General features: G+C 55.8%; 1 protein-coding gene across 11 annotated transcripts in view; it reads left to right on the top strand.

The window, feature by feature from the left end:
* Positions 1 to 14,251, top strand: part of SEPTIN9 (septin 9) — a 142,545-nt gene extending 128,294 nt beyond the window's left edge. For all 11 annotated transcript variants that reach the window (XM_075770966.1, XM_075770972.1, XM_075770968.1 and 8 more), the window contains 5 exons: positions 5,912 to 6,029; positions 8,516 to 8,611; positions 9,463 to 9,559; positions 11,104 to 11,155; positions 12,018 to 14,251. In XM_075770966.1, the coding sequence (XP_075627081.1) occupies positions 5,912 to 6,029; positions 8,516 to 8,611; positions 9,463 to 9,559; positions 11,104 to 11,155; positions 12,018 to 12,153 (499 nt within the window). In that variant the 3' untranslated portion in view covers positions 12,154 to 14,251. The remainder of the gene's footprint in view (positions 1 to 5,911; positions 6,030 to 8,515; positions 8,612 to 9,462; positions 9,560 to 11,103; positions 11,156 to 12,017) is intronic.
* The last annotated feature ends 446 nt before the right edge of the window (positions 14,252 to 14,697 follow it).

Below are 14,697 nucleotides of genomic sequence, written 5' to 3'. Positions count from 1 at the left end.
GCGAGCGGGATGCAGTTTATTCAGTGCAGAGCTCTCCTGGCTCTGGCACTTCTCAAGCGACAGCATCAAAGGCTGAGATCTCGTTCTATTTTTTTAATTTTTTTTCCTAGGCACGTAGCCCGAAGTGAAAATCTGGGGCACTTCAAGTGTCTTGAAAAATGTGACTTAAAGTATCACAATGCAAAACGAGACCTAAGTTTCCTTTTGATTTGTGTCAATTCCTTCCACTTCTGGCTCTGTCTGCGTGGGGATTTTTTTTGGTCTGTTTTCAAAAGCAAACTTAAGCTGCCAGCGCTGTATTAATGTCAGCCTTTTCCTCTTCCCCATGTAGAGATTTATTCCAATAGAAAGGACTTTGTTTTGCTTCTGTCAGTGGGTAGACCAAAAATGCATCCTTCGCCGGAATAAAATGACTGCATGGGCCAGTTATGCTCTTCTTGTGTAACTGGCCGTCGATTGGGAGCAGAGGGGCCGACGAAACGTTTATGGTTTAATACGATAAAGCAGAAAACATTTTAAAGGGAGATGACATTTTTAGGCCAGTCTAGTGTTGTTGGTCCCGCTTATCTCAGCCCTGATCTGCAGACCCCGCCTTGGCAGGTCGGAGCGTTGCAGCATTTGCAGCATTTGCTACGCTCGAGCTTTTTCTCATCGCTTTGGGTGTTTAACCCTTAAAAGTGCGTCCAGTGCTTGGATCCTGCAGATGCTTGACCTGCATGGAGGCTGCAAATTTTGGAGGGGGGTGGTGCGGAGCCCCGTCCCCGTGTCCCCCGCCAGAGCCTCTCCAGCCGTGCGCTCTGGTTTCTCTCACCCGCCGGCTAACAGCAATTGCGTGGAAGTTCGGCTGCTTTTTTTCTTTCTCTCCAGCGAACATGTGTTTCCAATATTCGAGCGAGCCCGGCGGTTGGAGGCCGTTGTTGCTGAGCCCTGCGCTGATCCTCCTTCCCTGTAGCCTGATAGCCCGGCTGGGGCGCGGGGGGCTGCACTTTCCTGCCCCGGCGTCGGAGCTGGCCTCTGCCTCCCGCATCCCCTCCTGCCTCGGGATGGAGATAAGCCGAGGAATGAGGGAAGGGGGACAAACCCCACCGGCAGGGAGAAGTCAGTAGGAAATTTTGCTTCTCCAAGAGCTCGTGCAGGCGTTGGGTTTCCTTTCCGTCCCCTTATGAAGCCCAAGGTACATTTCCTATCACCACGGACAAGCTTTCCCCAGCAGTGCCCATGGTCCGTGGACACGAATGGATGGTGCGACCACCTCTCCTGCGTGGTGGAGCGGCTGTGGCAGCGCTGGTAGCAGAAGCTTATGCTCATTTTGGAGGACGAGAGTGTGGGAGGCCCCCTGTCATGGGGCTGTCGCACAATGTTAAGTGCAGGTTTGTGCCCCCGCTGAGGCAGGTGGTCCGTGGTCCCACGTGGAAGTGTATGTGAAGGGCATCTAGGGCTTTGCTTCGGTGCTTCTGGTTTCCCTGGGAGGCGATGGGGAGCATGGCTGGCAGGGGCAGTGGCTCGTGGCACTGCAGGGACCGGCTCTAGGGACATCCGCACCCAGCTGCAGAGGACCCCAGCGTGCCCGTGTGTCATCACCCGTGTGCTGCCTGTGCCATCTCGGGACGCTTGGTGCCGTCCATCCTGGGACCGTGCACGGGTTTGCTTGTTTGCGTTGCCTTCGGGAGCTGCTGCCTTCACCGTGTGACGCAGCCAAAGCAGCGGTGACTCGTGTCCGCCTGTCCCTCCCTGCTCACGTGGGTGTGCACGGCACAGGCGTCCCTTCCCTGGCACGTGGATGCTGCAGGCAGCCGGGGCCAAGCCTGCCAGGTCATTGGGCGAAAGCTTGCTTTTTTCTTAAATAAAAAGGCAGGGGGGAACCCCGAAGTTAACCAGGTACACAGATCGAGAGGCTGGAGCAGAGGATTGCTCGGCTCCTTTTCGGTCTGGCCCTCCCATCTGGGCAGCTCAAGGGTTAATCAGCAGAGAAGTTTCCGCTGCAGTCTCCCTTTACAGGGAGTTCGAGGCAGGTTTTGCAACCCATCTAGTTCGCACACACCCTGTCCTTCTTGTAACACTCCCGTAAAACCATGTTTGCGAAGGCTAAGTAACGTGCTGGCAGGGGCTTTTGGCTGCAGCCGCGCGAGCCCCGCTCTTTGCCACCCAATAAATATCTCGGCTCTGACCCCTGTGAAGCACCGCTCGGCTCTGAAACGGGACTCGGCAACACCGCCCCGGCCTCGGCAGCCCCTGTTCTGCCTGTACCAGAGCTGTTGCCTGACGGACCGCCACCCGCTGCCCCTTTCCCCACTAGCTGCCCCCCTCGGGTGCCCCCCAGGTCCCTCGACAGGCTGATGGGTCCTGGTGATGGGGCTGGTGTTTGCTTAATGCACGTCTCAAATTCTTGCTGTTAGTTTGATCTGGGGCACAACCAAAAGGAAATAACTCTGCAGCTCGCCGTGAATTTTCATTCTTATAATGGCATTTCAAGGGAACCAGCAGAAATGAGTCTCTGTTCAGATCCTGTCCGTGCGTGGGGGCTGCAGGCAATGCAGAAATAACGTGTCCCCAGCCGCTCTGCTTTCCCCGGCCCCATAGCAAGAGAGGATGGGGGAGCAACCAGCACCATCCAGGGTGGGCTGGAGCCCTTCCTGCATCTCCTGCTCCAGCCCATCCACTCCCCTTAGAGCTCCTCCAGCCCCTCCCAGCAAAGCCCAAAGTGTGTACGTGTCTAGTTGCAAGTTATTAATATTGGAGACTGTTTGGGGAAGGGGAAGAAAACAGACTTCTTTTTTTTTTTCTTCTTGAGCTCTACCCTCTCTTTTGTGACCTGCTTGGAGCAGATTACATGCACCTGAACTGAAATAACTGGCTTTCTCTTGCTGTTTTGCATGTTCGTATATTTAAGGATTTCACTGCTAATCCTCGCCAGGTGCTGGCGTCGATGTTTTGTGCAGGTGAACCAAGTTCAGATACCCGGTGGAGGCCAGCACTGCTGTGCCTGTGGCTTGTCGCGGACTGGTGGTGGCTAAACTCCGAAACTGGTCCCTGCAGATACCAGCAGAAGTCCCTGCTGTCCTGGGCTGTGCCTTGCAGCGGGAGTTTAAGAGGAATTAGGTCTGGGCTTGGCCCGTCGTGACCTTGGCAGTTTCAGCCTGGGTCCGTACAGGGCTGTTAGTGCAAATCAAGCTCTGCACTCCTGATCGCCTTAAGCCATTTGTTCTCCTTTGGTGTCTTCATGTGAACGTGACGTCTAGCGACAGGTCTTGTTCTCAGTGAAAAGAATCACTTTCTTTTAAACACTTAAAGTTTTTTGGGGCTACCCAGCAGGAATCGGTAGAATATCTAGAAACTTGCAAAATATCCTAAAAACATGGAGTTTGCTCTTCTGGGGAGTCCCTTGGTTCCCTTCCTCTTCTCCAGGATGGTGCAGGGATGTGATCATGGGAGGTGACCTCCATGGATGAGGCCCATCGGAGCAGAAAGTTGCGTCAAAGGTGCCTGGGGCTCTTCTGGCTTTGGGTGCAGACCGGTGTGGGACACGGTCGCTGTGCCTGCCTGGGTGCTGGTGGGCACGAACAGGGGTGTGGGCTGGCTCTGCCTCCTGCTCACCGCCGGCATCCTCCGGGTGTCGGTGAGGGCTCGGTGACGGGGCTCTTCCGTGTCAGTCGAGCTGAAACTCAGATGCCTGGCTGATTGTGAATCCATCTGCATCAGCTTACATGTGCATCCCAGTCTTCACTCTAAAAGAAGAGCTGATGAAAGAGGCAGGAATACAGTCTCAGTAGGGAAGAGGCTTTTAGAGGGGAAAAATTGTTTGAAAAATAGCAAAGAGAGAGGAGGGGAAAGAAGTCTGCTGGGAAAGGAACATAACTGCATTGCTTCCTTGGAGGTCTGGGAAATACATTATGCAGAGCTCCAAACAATGTTCGCCAGCAGCAAGTCTGCTTAGATGTGTCCATGGGGGTTTCCTTATGTTTTTTTCTTTTCTTTCTTTTTTTTTTTCTTTTTTAATAGCCAAACTCTTTCTTTCCTGGGGCCCAGGGTGAGCTGTAACTCCTGAGTCTGTGTTAGGAACTCGTTTGTCCTCATGCTAACGATGCGCTCTGGGCTGTGCGTGCCGTTGGCGTGCGGGGAGAAGGTCGGCATGGCGTGGTCCAGCCCGATCCCTGGGATGGGACCAGGTTTGACCAGGGAAGGGCTCAGCTGGCTTCACTGGTGCTGGTTGCACTGGAGCAGCCTTGGGCTGCTATTTTTGGATCAGGCGGAGCTGAGCGGGCCTCTCCGGGGCTGGATGTCCCTCTGGGGTGCCCTCAGCACTGGAGCCAGGCAGGGGTGGCCTTGCAGGGTGGGGATGCAGCCTGGTGACTGCTGAGGAGCAGGATCTGCCCCTTCCCCTTTGCACTTGTGTGACTCTTGCTAAGTTTGCAGAAGCCGTGGTGGGTCTGCAGGAGTCTCTGAGCCCTTCGTAGGGCCCAAGAAGACCACGGTGGGGTTTGGCGTGAGCACGTTGGCAGTAGGTTCTCTCTTGGCCGTGTTCTTCCCAAGCCCTCTGCTCTGCTCCGTGCTCCTCCACGCGGGACTCCTGCGCGCGCCTGGGCTTTTTAAGTCACTGTCCCATTTATTTTGGTTTCTTCCCCATTGCCAGGGCCTCGCTCTTGGCCCCAGCTCTGCCGCTGAAGCCTACGGCTCCTCCGAAAGGTGGCTTCACCTCTCTCTGCCCCAGTTTCACCAAAGATGAGTCGGGTCGGGTCCTGCTGGCGCTGGAGGTCACAAGGATGTGCAAGTGGCAGAGGTGTCCCTTCGCTTTTGGGGCTCCGCTGTTGGCCTTGCTGCCCCCCTCCCTGCATGCTTTCAGCGAGGGCTCATTTCCAACAGGGTCCTTAATGCATGAGCACCCCGAAGGTGTTCCTGCGCCCTGGTGTCCCCTGGGACCTCTGGGTTTCCTTTTTCAGGGCAACATCTGCTCAACTGACCTCCATGGGCGTGTGTCCCCGTCGCCTCCAGAGCCACCGAGGGGGACCTGCAGCAAGAGGAGGTGTCCCAAGGAGGGCTTTCCTCTGGCTGGCTTGGGAACCCCCAGCAGTAAGAACACCTTCGGGGAGGACTGAGGAGCGAGGGAGGGTGACGGCCATGCGCCCTCATCCTTGTCTGCGGCTGGACCGCAGCCCTCGGACACGGAGCAGCGTGGCACCGGAGGTCACATCCCCGCTGTCAGCGGGAGCCTTTAGCAGGGAGGGATTTCCCGAGGGGCTGATCCTTGGGGTTACGCAATCTCTGCAGCTTTCCTCTGCTGAGACTTTTGTTGCAGAGATTTTCTAACATTTTTTGCCCTCTGGAACAAGCAGCCTCTCTTCTGTGCCGTGTGAGCCCCTGGAGAATCAGCAGAACCTTTTTTAATCCCGACTGATGGATGCGAGATGCAATCCTGGCTCATGCACGACAGCAGGCTAGGTGCTCAGCACAGGAGGGAGTGTGAGCAGGAACAGTCACCCGTGGCCGTTTCCACATCGTGGGTGACAGCTTGGATAGGGCTGACGGAGGTCTCACACCGTGGTCTCTCCCCAGCTTTGATTCGTACATCGCGGGCAGGCTGGCCCCGCAGCCGACGTTGCCCGTGCTCTCGTCCCGGCTTAACCAAGGACACGTGTAGCTTTGGGCAAGTTCCCGCAGTCCTCTGTGGCCGAGCATCCGTGCAGAGATAAAAGCCCTCTCCCGCTTCACGGGGCTTTGCGAGGGTTTGCAGGCGATAGCGGGGCACTTTGAAGGGGAAACGTTTTAAGCGTTTGTCTGCAAACCGCCTCTGAGACGGATGCGTGCTGTCATGCTTTTAAGAAAAAGTCTTTATTTTTCCTATCTGAAAGGACTTGCAGCAGCCCCCGCCTCACTGTCGGTGTGCGAATCCCCTTTTTTCTGCTGTATTTTTCAGGCTCCGACCGCTAGACATCGAGTTCATGAAACGCCTGAGCAAAGTGGTCAACATCGTCCCGGTGATTGCAAAAGCCGACACGTTAACGCTGGAGGAGAGGGACTATTTCAAACAAAGGGTAAGGGGCTGGCGGCTCTTATCGGGGCTCCCATCTCTTGTCCCCCATCCCCTTGTGCCCCTTTCCCCCTCCCTGCTCCCCCTGCCTTCCCCCGGCAGGGCTGGGAAGGCGAGTGCCTGGCCCGGAGCCCGGCGCATTCCTCCGGCTGCAGCTCTGAGCGATCCCACGTGGCCGGAGGAAAAGCCTGTGCTCCAAGCAGTTCCTTGTGTTTCTCTTGGATCTTTGTCAGTGCAGGATAAGTTTTGAGCTCTAAGTCTCGAGGTTTGTTTCTCCTGCCTCCTTTGTTATTGTTGTTGTTATTTTCAGGCTGGTTTCTGTTATTTTGGGAGGTAGATGGTGCACAGAGGCTGGAAAACCTTTCCTCTGCGGCATCGTGCACCGATACAGGAAGCAGGAAAAAAAAAAAAAAAAAAAAGTGTGGGTTTGCTGAGCTCAGCTGGGTAAGATTTATGGGGGAAGCAAGGCATGAAATTCCCTTGGTTGGGGGCTGGCGGTGGGGAGCTGAGGAGGGGCTGTCTGAATCCACAGCCAGGCGTGGGCTTTCCTCTGTGCACGCGTGCCTGGTGCTGCCGAGAGGTGGAGATGCCCCGCTTTGGGGTTCGGTAAGGGGCTGTAAATCCCTTTGTGTAGCTGACGGACGTGGCTGCAGGCGTGATGGCCTCAGCATTGCCTGCAGGAGCGAGCAAGCCACCAACATCGTTGGTCCATGAGTCTGAACCGCAGGGAACCGAAGCGAAGGGAAAGGGGGTGTTGCCAAGAGGGCAGTTTTAGGGGCCACCTTCAGTGGTTATGGAGAGGATGGCACATTAGCCAGGGGTTGTTCGATGTCTCCGTGCAGAAGATGAGCCACCCCATCCGACACCAGTGTCTTCCCAGTTAGGGATGAGCAGGGGCAGGCACTGAGATAGCCAGTCTGGTTTGGGGGGCTGAATCCAAACTCTGCACGTGGTTCCCTTTGCAGCGAGCTGGACGATGGCTGGAAATGGAGCCCAGAGATAATCCAGGCTGGGCTTGACCAGCCTGTCAGCCTGCTTGCACGGAGATCTGCGAGGAGCTGGGCAGGAGGGTGGTGGGGAGAGTCCACGGTGCCACGTCTGCTCTCTGCAGTGGCTTTTGCAGACTGCTGGCTCCGTTCGGAAGTTACGAGCGCACGGATCTGTGTGCCTGCGGGTGGCTGGCTGGCTCTGGGACCACAAAGTCAGTCTGGGACCTAAAATGTCACCTGGGCACTGTTGGCTGCTGATGCCATCCTTGTGTAATAAAAGAGCACGGGGAGACCACCTGGCTCGCCCGCTCTGCACCGGCTCATCGTCAGGATGAGCTCGCCCTGTCTCTAATTGCGTTCCTGATTGTAACCAGACCCCCAAAATCCTTCCAGACGGAGGGAGAACATGTAGCCACATGGTGTGCTTGCAGTGCCCCTTCTGCAAGGGGCTCGCCCTCCTTACGCTCACAGCTCCAGATGCTCTGGTGCAAACGGGAGGGCAGGTACCCGGGCCAGGTGGGCACAGACCGGGACCTTTTCCCTTTGCCCCAGCACGCCTGCGTGCGTACTCGCAGAAAGCAGAGCCCCAGCTGCATCTGGGGGTGTAGCTGTGTCGGAGAGACGATAGGTTTTGGGGTTTGGATCGGGGTGGGCAGGGGATGGTGAAGCACCAGCCTGGCTGCAGGCTGCCTAGGTTGATGCCAGCGCTGCACTGAGTTAGTTGAAAGGCCTCCTGTGCCCTGCGGAGTTGGCTTTGTTGGGTTGTTCCCCTAAAAATAGTGTGTGGGTTTGGCTGGGGGGTGGGATGCCAGCTGGGGGGTTTCTCTGGGCTGGATCCGCTTCCTTTGCCAACCTGCAACGTCGGGCTGATGCAGAGGAGTTCATTGCCATAGGAAGCGATGGGAGCAGGCACGCAGGCTGGCTTTGGGTTTGCAGCTTTGTTGGAGAAGGCTGATCCTCCGTGCTCCCCGTGAGCTGAGCCTCCACCCGGGAATCAGATTTCAGCGTCTCTTTCCCTTGCAGAGAGGCAATATCCTTAGAGGCTGCTCTTCCAAACTGTCTGCGTCCCTGTCCCTTCAGATCACGTACTGCTGCAACTCCTTTTCCAAGGAGCGTAAGCAGACACCAGAAAGCAACTTAACTTTGGGTTACGTGCCTGGCAGCTCCATTCCCCATTGCTTGGTCCAGCTTGTATTGTCTTACTATCTTTAGCGATCCCAAAGCAACGCCCAGCTCATATAACTTCATCTCGCTCAGCCTGAACCGTGTCTTGGCACCAGGTTCTCGCAGAGATTGGAGGGCAAGCGCTTGGTAGGTGCGCAGCAGTTGACCAGAGGCCTCTCTCCCCAAGGTGGGCAGCGTTTAGGATGGAGAGGGGAGATGTTGCTGCTGGGCATTGCTCACGAGAGCCTCTTGGGTCGGCTGGGAGCTGCCGTCATGGTGGGAGCGCAGCTCCTCTGCCCGTGTCTCCTTCACATGTTCCTCTGCTCTTCTCTCCTAGATAATGGCCGATCTTCTTGCCAATGGGATCGACGTGTATCCTCAGAAGGAGTTTGATGAAGACTCTGAAGATCGGCTAGTGAATGAGAAATTCAGGGTTAGTGTGTGCTGGTGTGGGTTGGACGTGTTTGGATGGGCCCTGCAGCTCTGGGTGCTGGTGATGTCCTGGGGGTCTCTGGCAAAATGCCCCTATTTTCTTCCCAAAGCTGCTGTGCCCCTGTCCAGGGGGTCTGCCCAGGACCAAGGATCCTGCCAGAGCTCAGACCAGGGACAGAAAGAGGGCGAGGAGGGTACCTGGGGAAGGTGTCCTCTGTTCCTTCTCCCAGCACCGTTCCTCACGGGTGCCCTCAGCACCCAGCGGGCAGGGTCCTGTGGCCCCTCGCCCTGCCCCAGGGAGTGCCGGGGTCTGTCCAGCCCTGGCTAGGGGAGCAGCCTTCCCGGCACCTGGAGGTAATCTGCCCGTAGGCTGCTCTGCTTTCATGGCTGTCAGTTCCTTGCCATAGGAAGTAGCTGACGGTTTGTTGACTCAAAAGAGTAGATTGGACAAATTCAAGGAAGAAAAACGTCTTTTAGGGACTCTAAGTACAAAGACACCACCTTGGATCACCGAGCCACAGGCTGACAGGTGCTGGGGACGATTCCCAGGGAAGCATCACGATACCTTTGCCCTGACTATGCGCTGGTGCCTGCCAATGAGCTGGGCTAGACTGGTTTGGGGCTGGTTTTAGACTGGTTTAGGACTGGGCACATGTGCAAGAGATGCTGCTGCCTGGGTTCTGAGCTGCCTGCGGTCCCTGGCAGGCAACGCTGCTTGGGAGCATCAGGGACAGACCAGCTCATCCCATGAAACTCTCCTGAAAACAGCTTGATGTAGGACTTAGCTCACCAGCCTGGTTTCCTGATGGGTTTTCAGGAGGAAAATATAACCTTGGTTTTCTGTTTCCTCAGGAAATGATCCCGTTTGCAGTGGTGGGCAGTGACCAGGAATACCAGGTTAATGGAAGAAGAATCCTTGGAAGGAAGACCAAGTGGGGCACCATTGAAGGTACCTCGTCCTTGTTTCCCTGCCTCCTGAGCCCATCTCCCTGCCCTGACAGAAGGTGATGAGGTCCAAAACCAGCAGTAGAATTCGAGGTCTATATAGTACTTCCCTGCCCCTTCAAAGAAAACCACTTCCCCGGTGTTTGGGGACTGGAAACACCTTGGCCAATGCTCCTGCACTGAGTTCCTGGGCCTTTGTGCGCCTCGGGGGGCTGCTGAGTCCCGGAGGGGACACTACTGGGTGTCTTGTCATCCCCTCTGGCCTGGCTTCTGCTGGTCACAGAGTTAAATGCCTCATGGCTGGATGTGAGGGCACACGAGTGACATCTCTGTGTCTCAAGCCCAGATTAGAACCTTCCCCTGGCATCGGTACCCTCCACCATTTGGTTGGTGCCCTCGAGGGATCTCTTCCCTCTTCCATTTTCATCCCATCGGCACTTTCCTTTTTTCTCCCCCATTTTAAATCATGGTTTAAAGGCAGGATGAAAACTCCTGGCTCCAGCACATCTACACGTTTCCATGTCCCTGGTTTCTGGCAGCCACGATACATCTCCAGTGCCACCCCTCTTTTCTTCCTCCCCTTCATTTCATAGGTTTCTCTTATTTATGAGTCTTTAATAGGAATCCTGTGTTGAGGGATGGCTTAACCGTCATGCCAGGAAAATCCGTGTATTTTAAAGCTCTGCTGCCCTCTTGTGCTCTGTCCCTGGAAGCTCTGACTTTAATGGGCTTCATTAAACCACTCGCCTTCCGCGCGTGGCATCTGCCTTCAGCACGGGGAGACCCTGGGATCCAGCCACGGCCAAGGGCAGCCTCTGCAGAACAGCCTTATTTGTTGTCTTGCCATTTCTGTATGATGTACAAGCCTGTTTGGGGTAAAAAAAAAAAAAAAAAATCAAAGAAGAGAGTTGGTCCTCTAAATTCAAATGCCTGGTAAACTGCGAGCTGTCAGATTAATTGTGGTGGAGCAACACCCTTTGATTTTTTCCCTCTTGCAAACACTCCTCCTTGCTCCAAGCCCTGTTCAGACAGCGGTAGCCCTCGTCAGCAAGATTTTGCATCCTTCCACAGCACCGGCAACCCGGGCAGCAGTCACCGACGTGCCTGGGATGCCACAGGATGCTCGGGGTGAAGCTATAGATGAAACGCGTCTGTGGAGCCGTGCCTGGTGCTCACTGCAAAGCTCACCCTGTCCCTTTCCATGCCTTGTTTGGGGCCCGTTTCAGCTTGTGTTGGTCTGAAGGGGATGTTGCGGTGGGGGATGCTGCTGGGAGCTCCCTTGTTTGGTGGGACGCGGTTGGAAGGGACTGGGAATGCTCAGTGAGACCTCACCAGCCAGTTGGCCGTGCTGAGCTGGGGTGGGTACCTGGGTACCAGCCTTACAGCAGCAAAGAGGACTCTTGAGTCCTGCACCCTGTAGCCCCCGGGGTAACCCCCATCTCAGCCCTCCACATGCCAGTGAAGCCCCGTAGGTCCCTCTCTACCCCCAGTGGTTGCCATCCTCCTGCCGCGAGTGCACGCTGATGGGTTTCTCTCTCTTCCTACCAGTGGAGAACACGACACACTGTGAGTTCGCCTACCTGCGGGACCTCCTCATCAGGTCGGTAGGACTGCACCCGGTCCCTGTAGCTTTCGGTCACCAGGTGGCATCCAAAGAAAGGGGAGAGCCCGGCCCAGCCTGAACCAGCCACTGCTTCACTCTGCTCCTCCATCCCCCCACCCATCCCTCCCTCCATCCCCCCTCTGCGAGGGCTGACCCCACTCAATGGGACATGGCTTCAGGGGGCTTTTCTCAGCTACGGTGCTGAGTTAAGGGAGGAGAGGAGCAGCGGATGGGTCAGGACAGACGCCAAGATTGCTGACTGCATGCACCAGCTCGCCTGCAAGCAGCTGGGAAGCCTTTTGGCCTTAGTGCCTCCTCACCAGCCCCAGATCCTACCTCTGGTCCCAAAACATCACCCTCCTGCGTCCCAGGATCGTGCCATCGGGGGGGTCTGGGTGGTCACCGGTCCCTCCTGAAAGAGGCGTCCCTGCTGCAGGGAATGGGAGGCTGAGCGCCCTTGGCTTGCTGGAAGGGACATTGGGCTCGTCCTAAATTTGGCTGCAAGATAAACGCTGCACACGTGAGCTGCTGCTGGCAGATCGCTGTGTGGGGCTACAAAACCTGCTCCCAGGGACTTGCAGGACCGGGGTCTTCCCGGATGGGTTTTATGCAGCAGAGACTCCCGTGCACCCAAGCGCAGGCTGTGGGTGCCAGTGAAGGCTGCTGGGCTCGGCTGCCCACGATTGCCTCTGCTTCCCTCCCGTGCCCTAAAGATACCGTAAAGCAGGAGGGGAAATTTGGGCAGGAGGGGGTGTTAGAAAGCAGGGGTTGGGGGGGGCAGGGGTTGGGGTGGCAGGGGCTGGGCTGGCCAAACCTGTGCCCAGCGAGGTGCGATTGCCACCGTCTCCCTTTCCCGCAGGACGCACATGCAGAACATAAAGGATATTACCAGCAACATCCACTTCGAAGCCTACAGGGTCAAGAGGCTGAACGAGGGCCAGAGCTCGCTCTCCAACGGCGTGACCGACAAAGAGCTGGTGGCTAACGAAATGTAACCGTCTCGCTCCGTAGCCAGGACCTTGCTCGCTCACGCTCGCTATTTCTCCCCTCTTCCCCCTTTATTTTTATATAAATCCTCTGCCACTGTCCCTCTTCCCACCCCCCAGCCCCCTGCCAATGTTAACTGACCAAATAACCAGACGCCGTCTCTGTCGTGCGGAGCGGGGCGACCGCTCATCCCCCCCCCCCCGGCTTTGTGGCACCGGTTTTCTTCTCAGCCCCCGGGCCAGCATCCCTGGGTTGGGGACCGTCCCCCCGCGGAGGTCGGGCTCTTGCTGTCACCCCGTGTTGGCCCGACAGCCCAGCTCGGGGGAGCAGATCCGTGGGGTTGGGGTGCCCCTGGGAGCCCTGCCTGCCCCTCCATGCAGAGGTTCTTCTCCGTCCGTTGAAGGCAAGGGTTTCTCCAGGTGAATGTAGCCTTCGGAAGCAAGGTACGGTGGTGGGAAGAGAGCAAGATGGTGCCATCCTTGTCTCCTGCTGCCTCCTCCGAGCCCTCTGCAGCCCCCAACCCAACCCCTCTACCCTGCCTACATGCAATAAACTGGGAGTGTTTAGGTGTCACCTCGCCTGTCACCGACCCCCGGCCAGGCAGAGCGACCTGCTTTGGGAGAAGTGCCTTTTCAGACTGCTACCTTGCAATAGCGTGGGAGAGGGGAGGGAGGGCTTGTTTTGTCTGTCTGCAGCCTGCAAAAGGCCTGCGATGCTTTGTAGAGACTCCTTTTCCCTCTCCCTTGGACCGTAGATGTGGCTGACGTCCTGGGAACACTTGTGTATTTATTTTTCATTCAGTTGGCTGGGTTTTTGGTTTTTTTTCCACTGAAGGCTCGGAGTGTGTCCAAAGGGGGCTGAGAGTGGAACGTCTCTGCAAAGCGGTGGGAGGGGGGGCAGAGGGTTGTCTTGTCTGACCCTTGCGATTCTCGGGCTTTTCCCTACGTCAGAGGAGGCTGTTGGGTATTTTATAATTATTTTTTTATTTTTTGGATCCCCAGTGTGACGTGTGTACGTGTATCACGCTCCTCTCTTTTGCTTGTGCGAGGGCACTGTGAACGTGCGGCCCGAGCCCTGCAGCCGTGGGGAGGGCTGGGACGGCGTTTGTGGGTGCTGCGCCCCGTGGTCCCCCATGCTCTTGCCTCCCCCCGCACCTCCTCTTTCAGTGAGTCTCAGTAAATAAGACCCTGCGAGGGGGGTGGGCTAAATAACGCCGTGCCACAGGAGCAGAGCTCTGCAGTCCTGCCCCCCCGGCCCCGGCTCCGCTTGCCTTTCTCTTGTCCGCTCCGTCAGTCTCCGTATCCTCTCTAAGGGATAAAACTTTCTGCAAATCACCTTTTTTTGGGGGGGCACCTACTAAAATGACAGCATGTCCCATCCTCTAGCACTGGAAGGCACCTGCAGAGCCCACCCAATGGTCTCCCTGAGGGGGGGCGGGGGGGCAGAGCCACCTTCTTCAGCACGGGTGACCAGGAGGAAGGAGGAGGTTGCTCTCATCTTGGTGGGGATGCCCAGATAACGTTGCTCAGCGGAGGGTTTGCAGGGGCTCCCCACACGTGTGACACCCCCCCCCCCAGCAACCAAAGGGGTGTGTACGGGGGGGGTGCATCGCCAGGAGAATCCGCTCTCCCCCTTGACTCATATTTTTTTCCCCCCTCCCCACAACGGCACAACGGAGCTGTTGGGGAAGAACAACTATCTACTTGCTGACTTGCTATATTTTAGCAAAAACAAAACCAAAAAAAGTGTATTAACTGAAAAAAATATATATATTTCAAGCGTCTAAAAAAAGACTATGAAAGGGGAGAAAAAAATCTCTTGTGTGAGGCACTTCTGCAAATGTCATCTTAAACTTTTTTTTTCCTCTAGTTGATATCTCAAGCTGGGCCAAGCAAGACACGCCGCTTTCTCCTTTGTAACCTGATTTTGTTTTTGGAAGAAAAAAAAAATAATACAATAAAAAAAAAAACAACAAACCCTTCATCCAGATCTATTAAAATGGCCTTTTGGGGGTTATAAGCATTATGACAAATTTAGTCCATTTTTGTATAAATAATAGTGTTTAATATGTATTTCCCAAAATAAATGTTTCGAATGCAAATAGAAGGAGGCTCATTTAGAAATGTCTGTTCCCAGCCATGGTGCGATCGTTACTACCCGGACCCTGCGGGGCTGCAGGTGATGGGAGAGCTGCTGTGCCCTGCTGGCTTTGGGGTGAATGTTTCCTTCATTCCTAACCCCCCTTAACTCTTCCCACCTCAGATGAGCTACAAAATGCTGGAGCTGCTGGTGCTGAGCGCCCTGGGGACTGAGCCAGCACAGCCTCTGTGTCTGCACATCCCGAGGGAGGCAGGTGGGTCCCCTCCATCTGCTTCCATGGTGAAGCTCTTTCCGCTGCAGCTGCTGGTATTTTTATTATAAAATGGGTTGCACCTAGTTCAAGGCCAGACAGCAGCTTGCATGTCACACAAACGTGGCTCCGGCTTCGCAGGCAGATGGTCTTCAAAACCTTTCGCGACTGCAGGGTTGGCCTCGGGGTGCCCTTGGAAGTT

This window comes from Balearica regulorum, chromosome 18 (assembly GCF_011004875.1).
Source record: "Balearica regulorum gibbericeps isolate bBalReg1 chromosome 18, bBalReg1.pri, whole genome shotgun sequence".
In the NCBI taxonomy this organism is placed as follows: domain Eukaryota; kingdom Metazoa; phylum Chordata; class Aves; order Gruiformes; family Gruidae; genus Balearica; species Balearica regulorum.
This window is presented reverse-complemented; position numbering and strand designations above follow the sequence as displayed.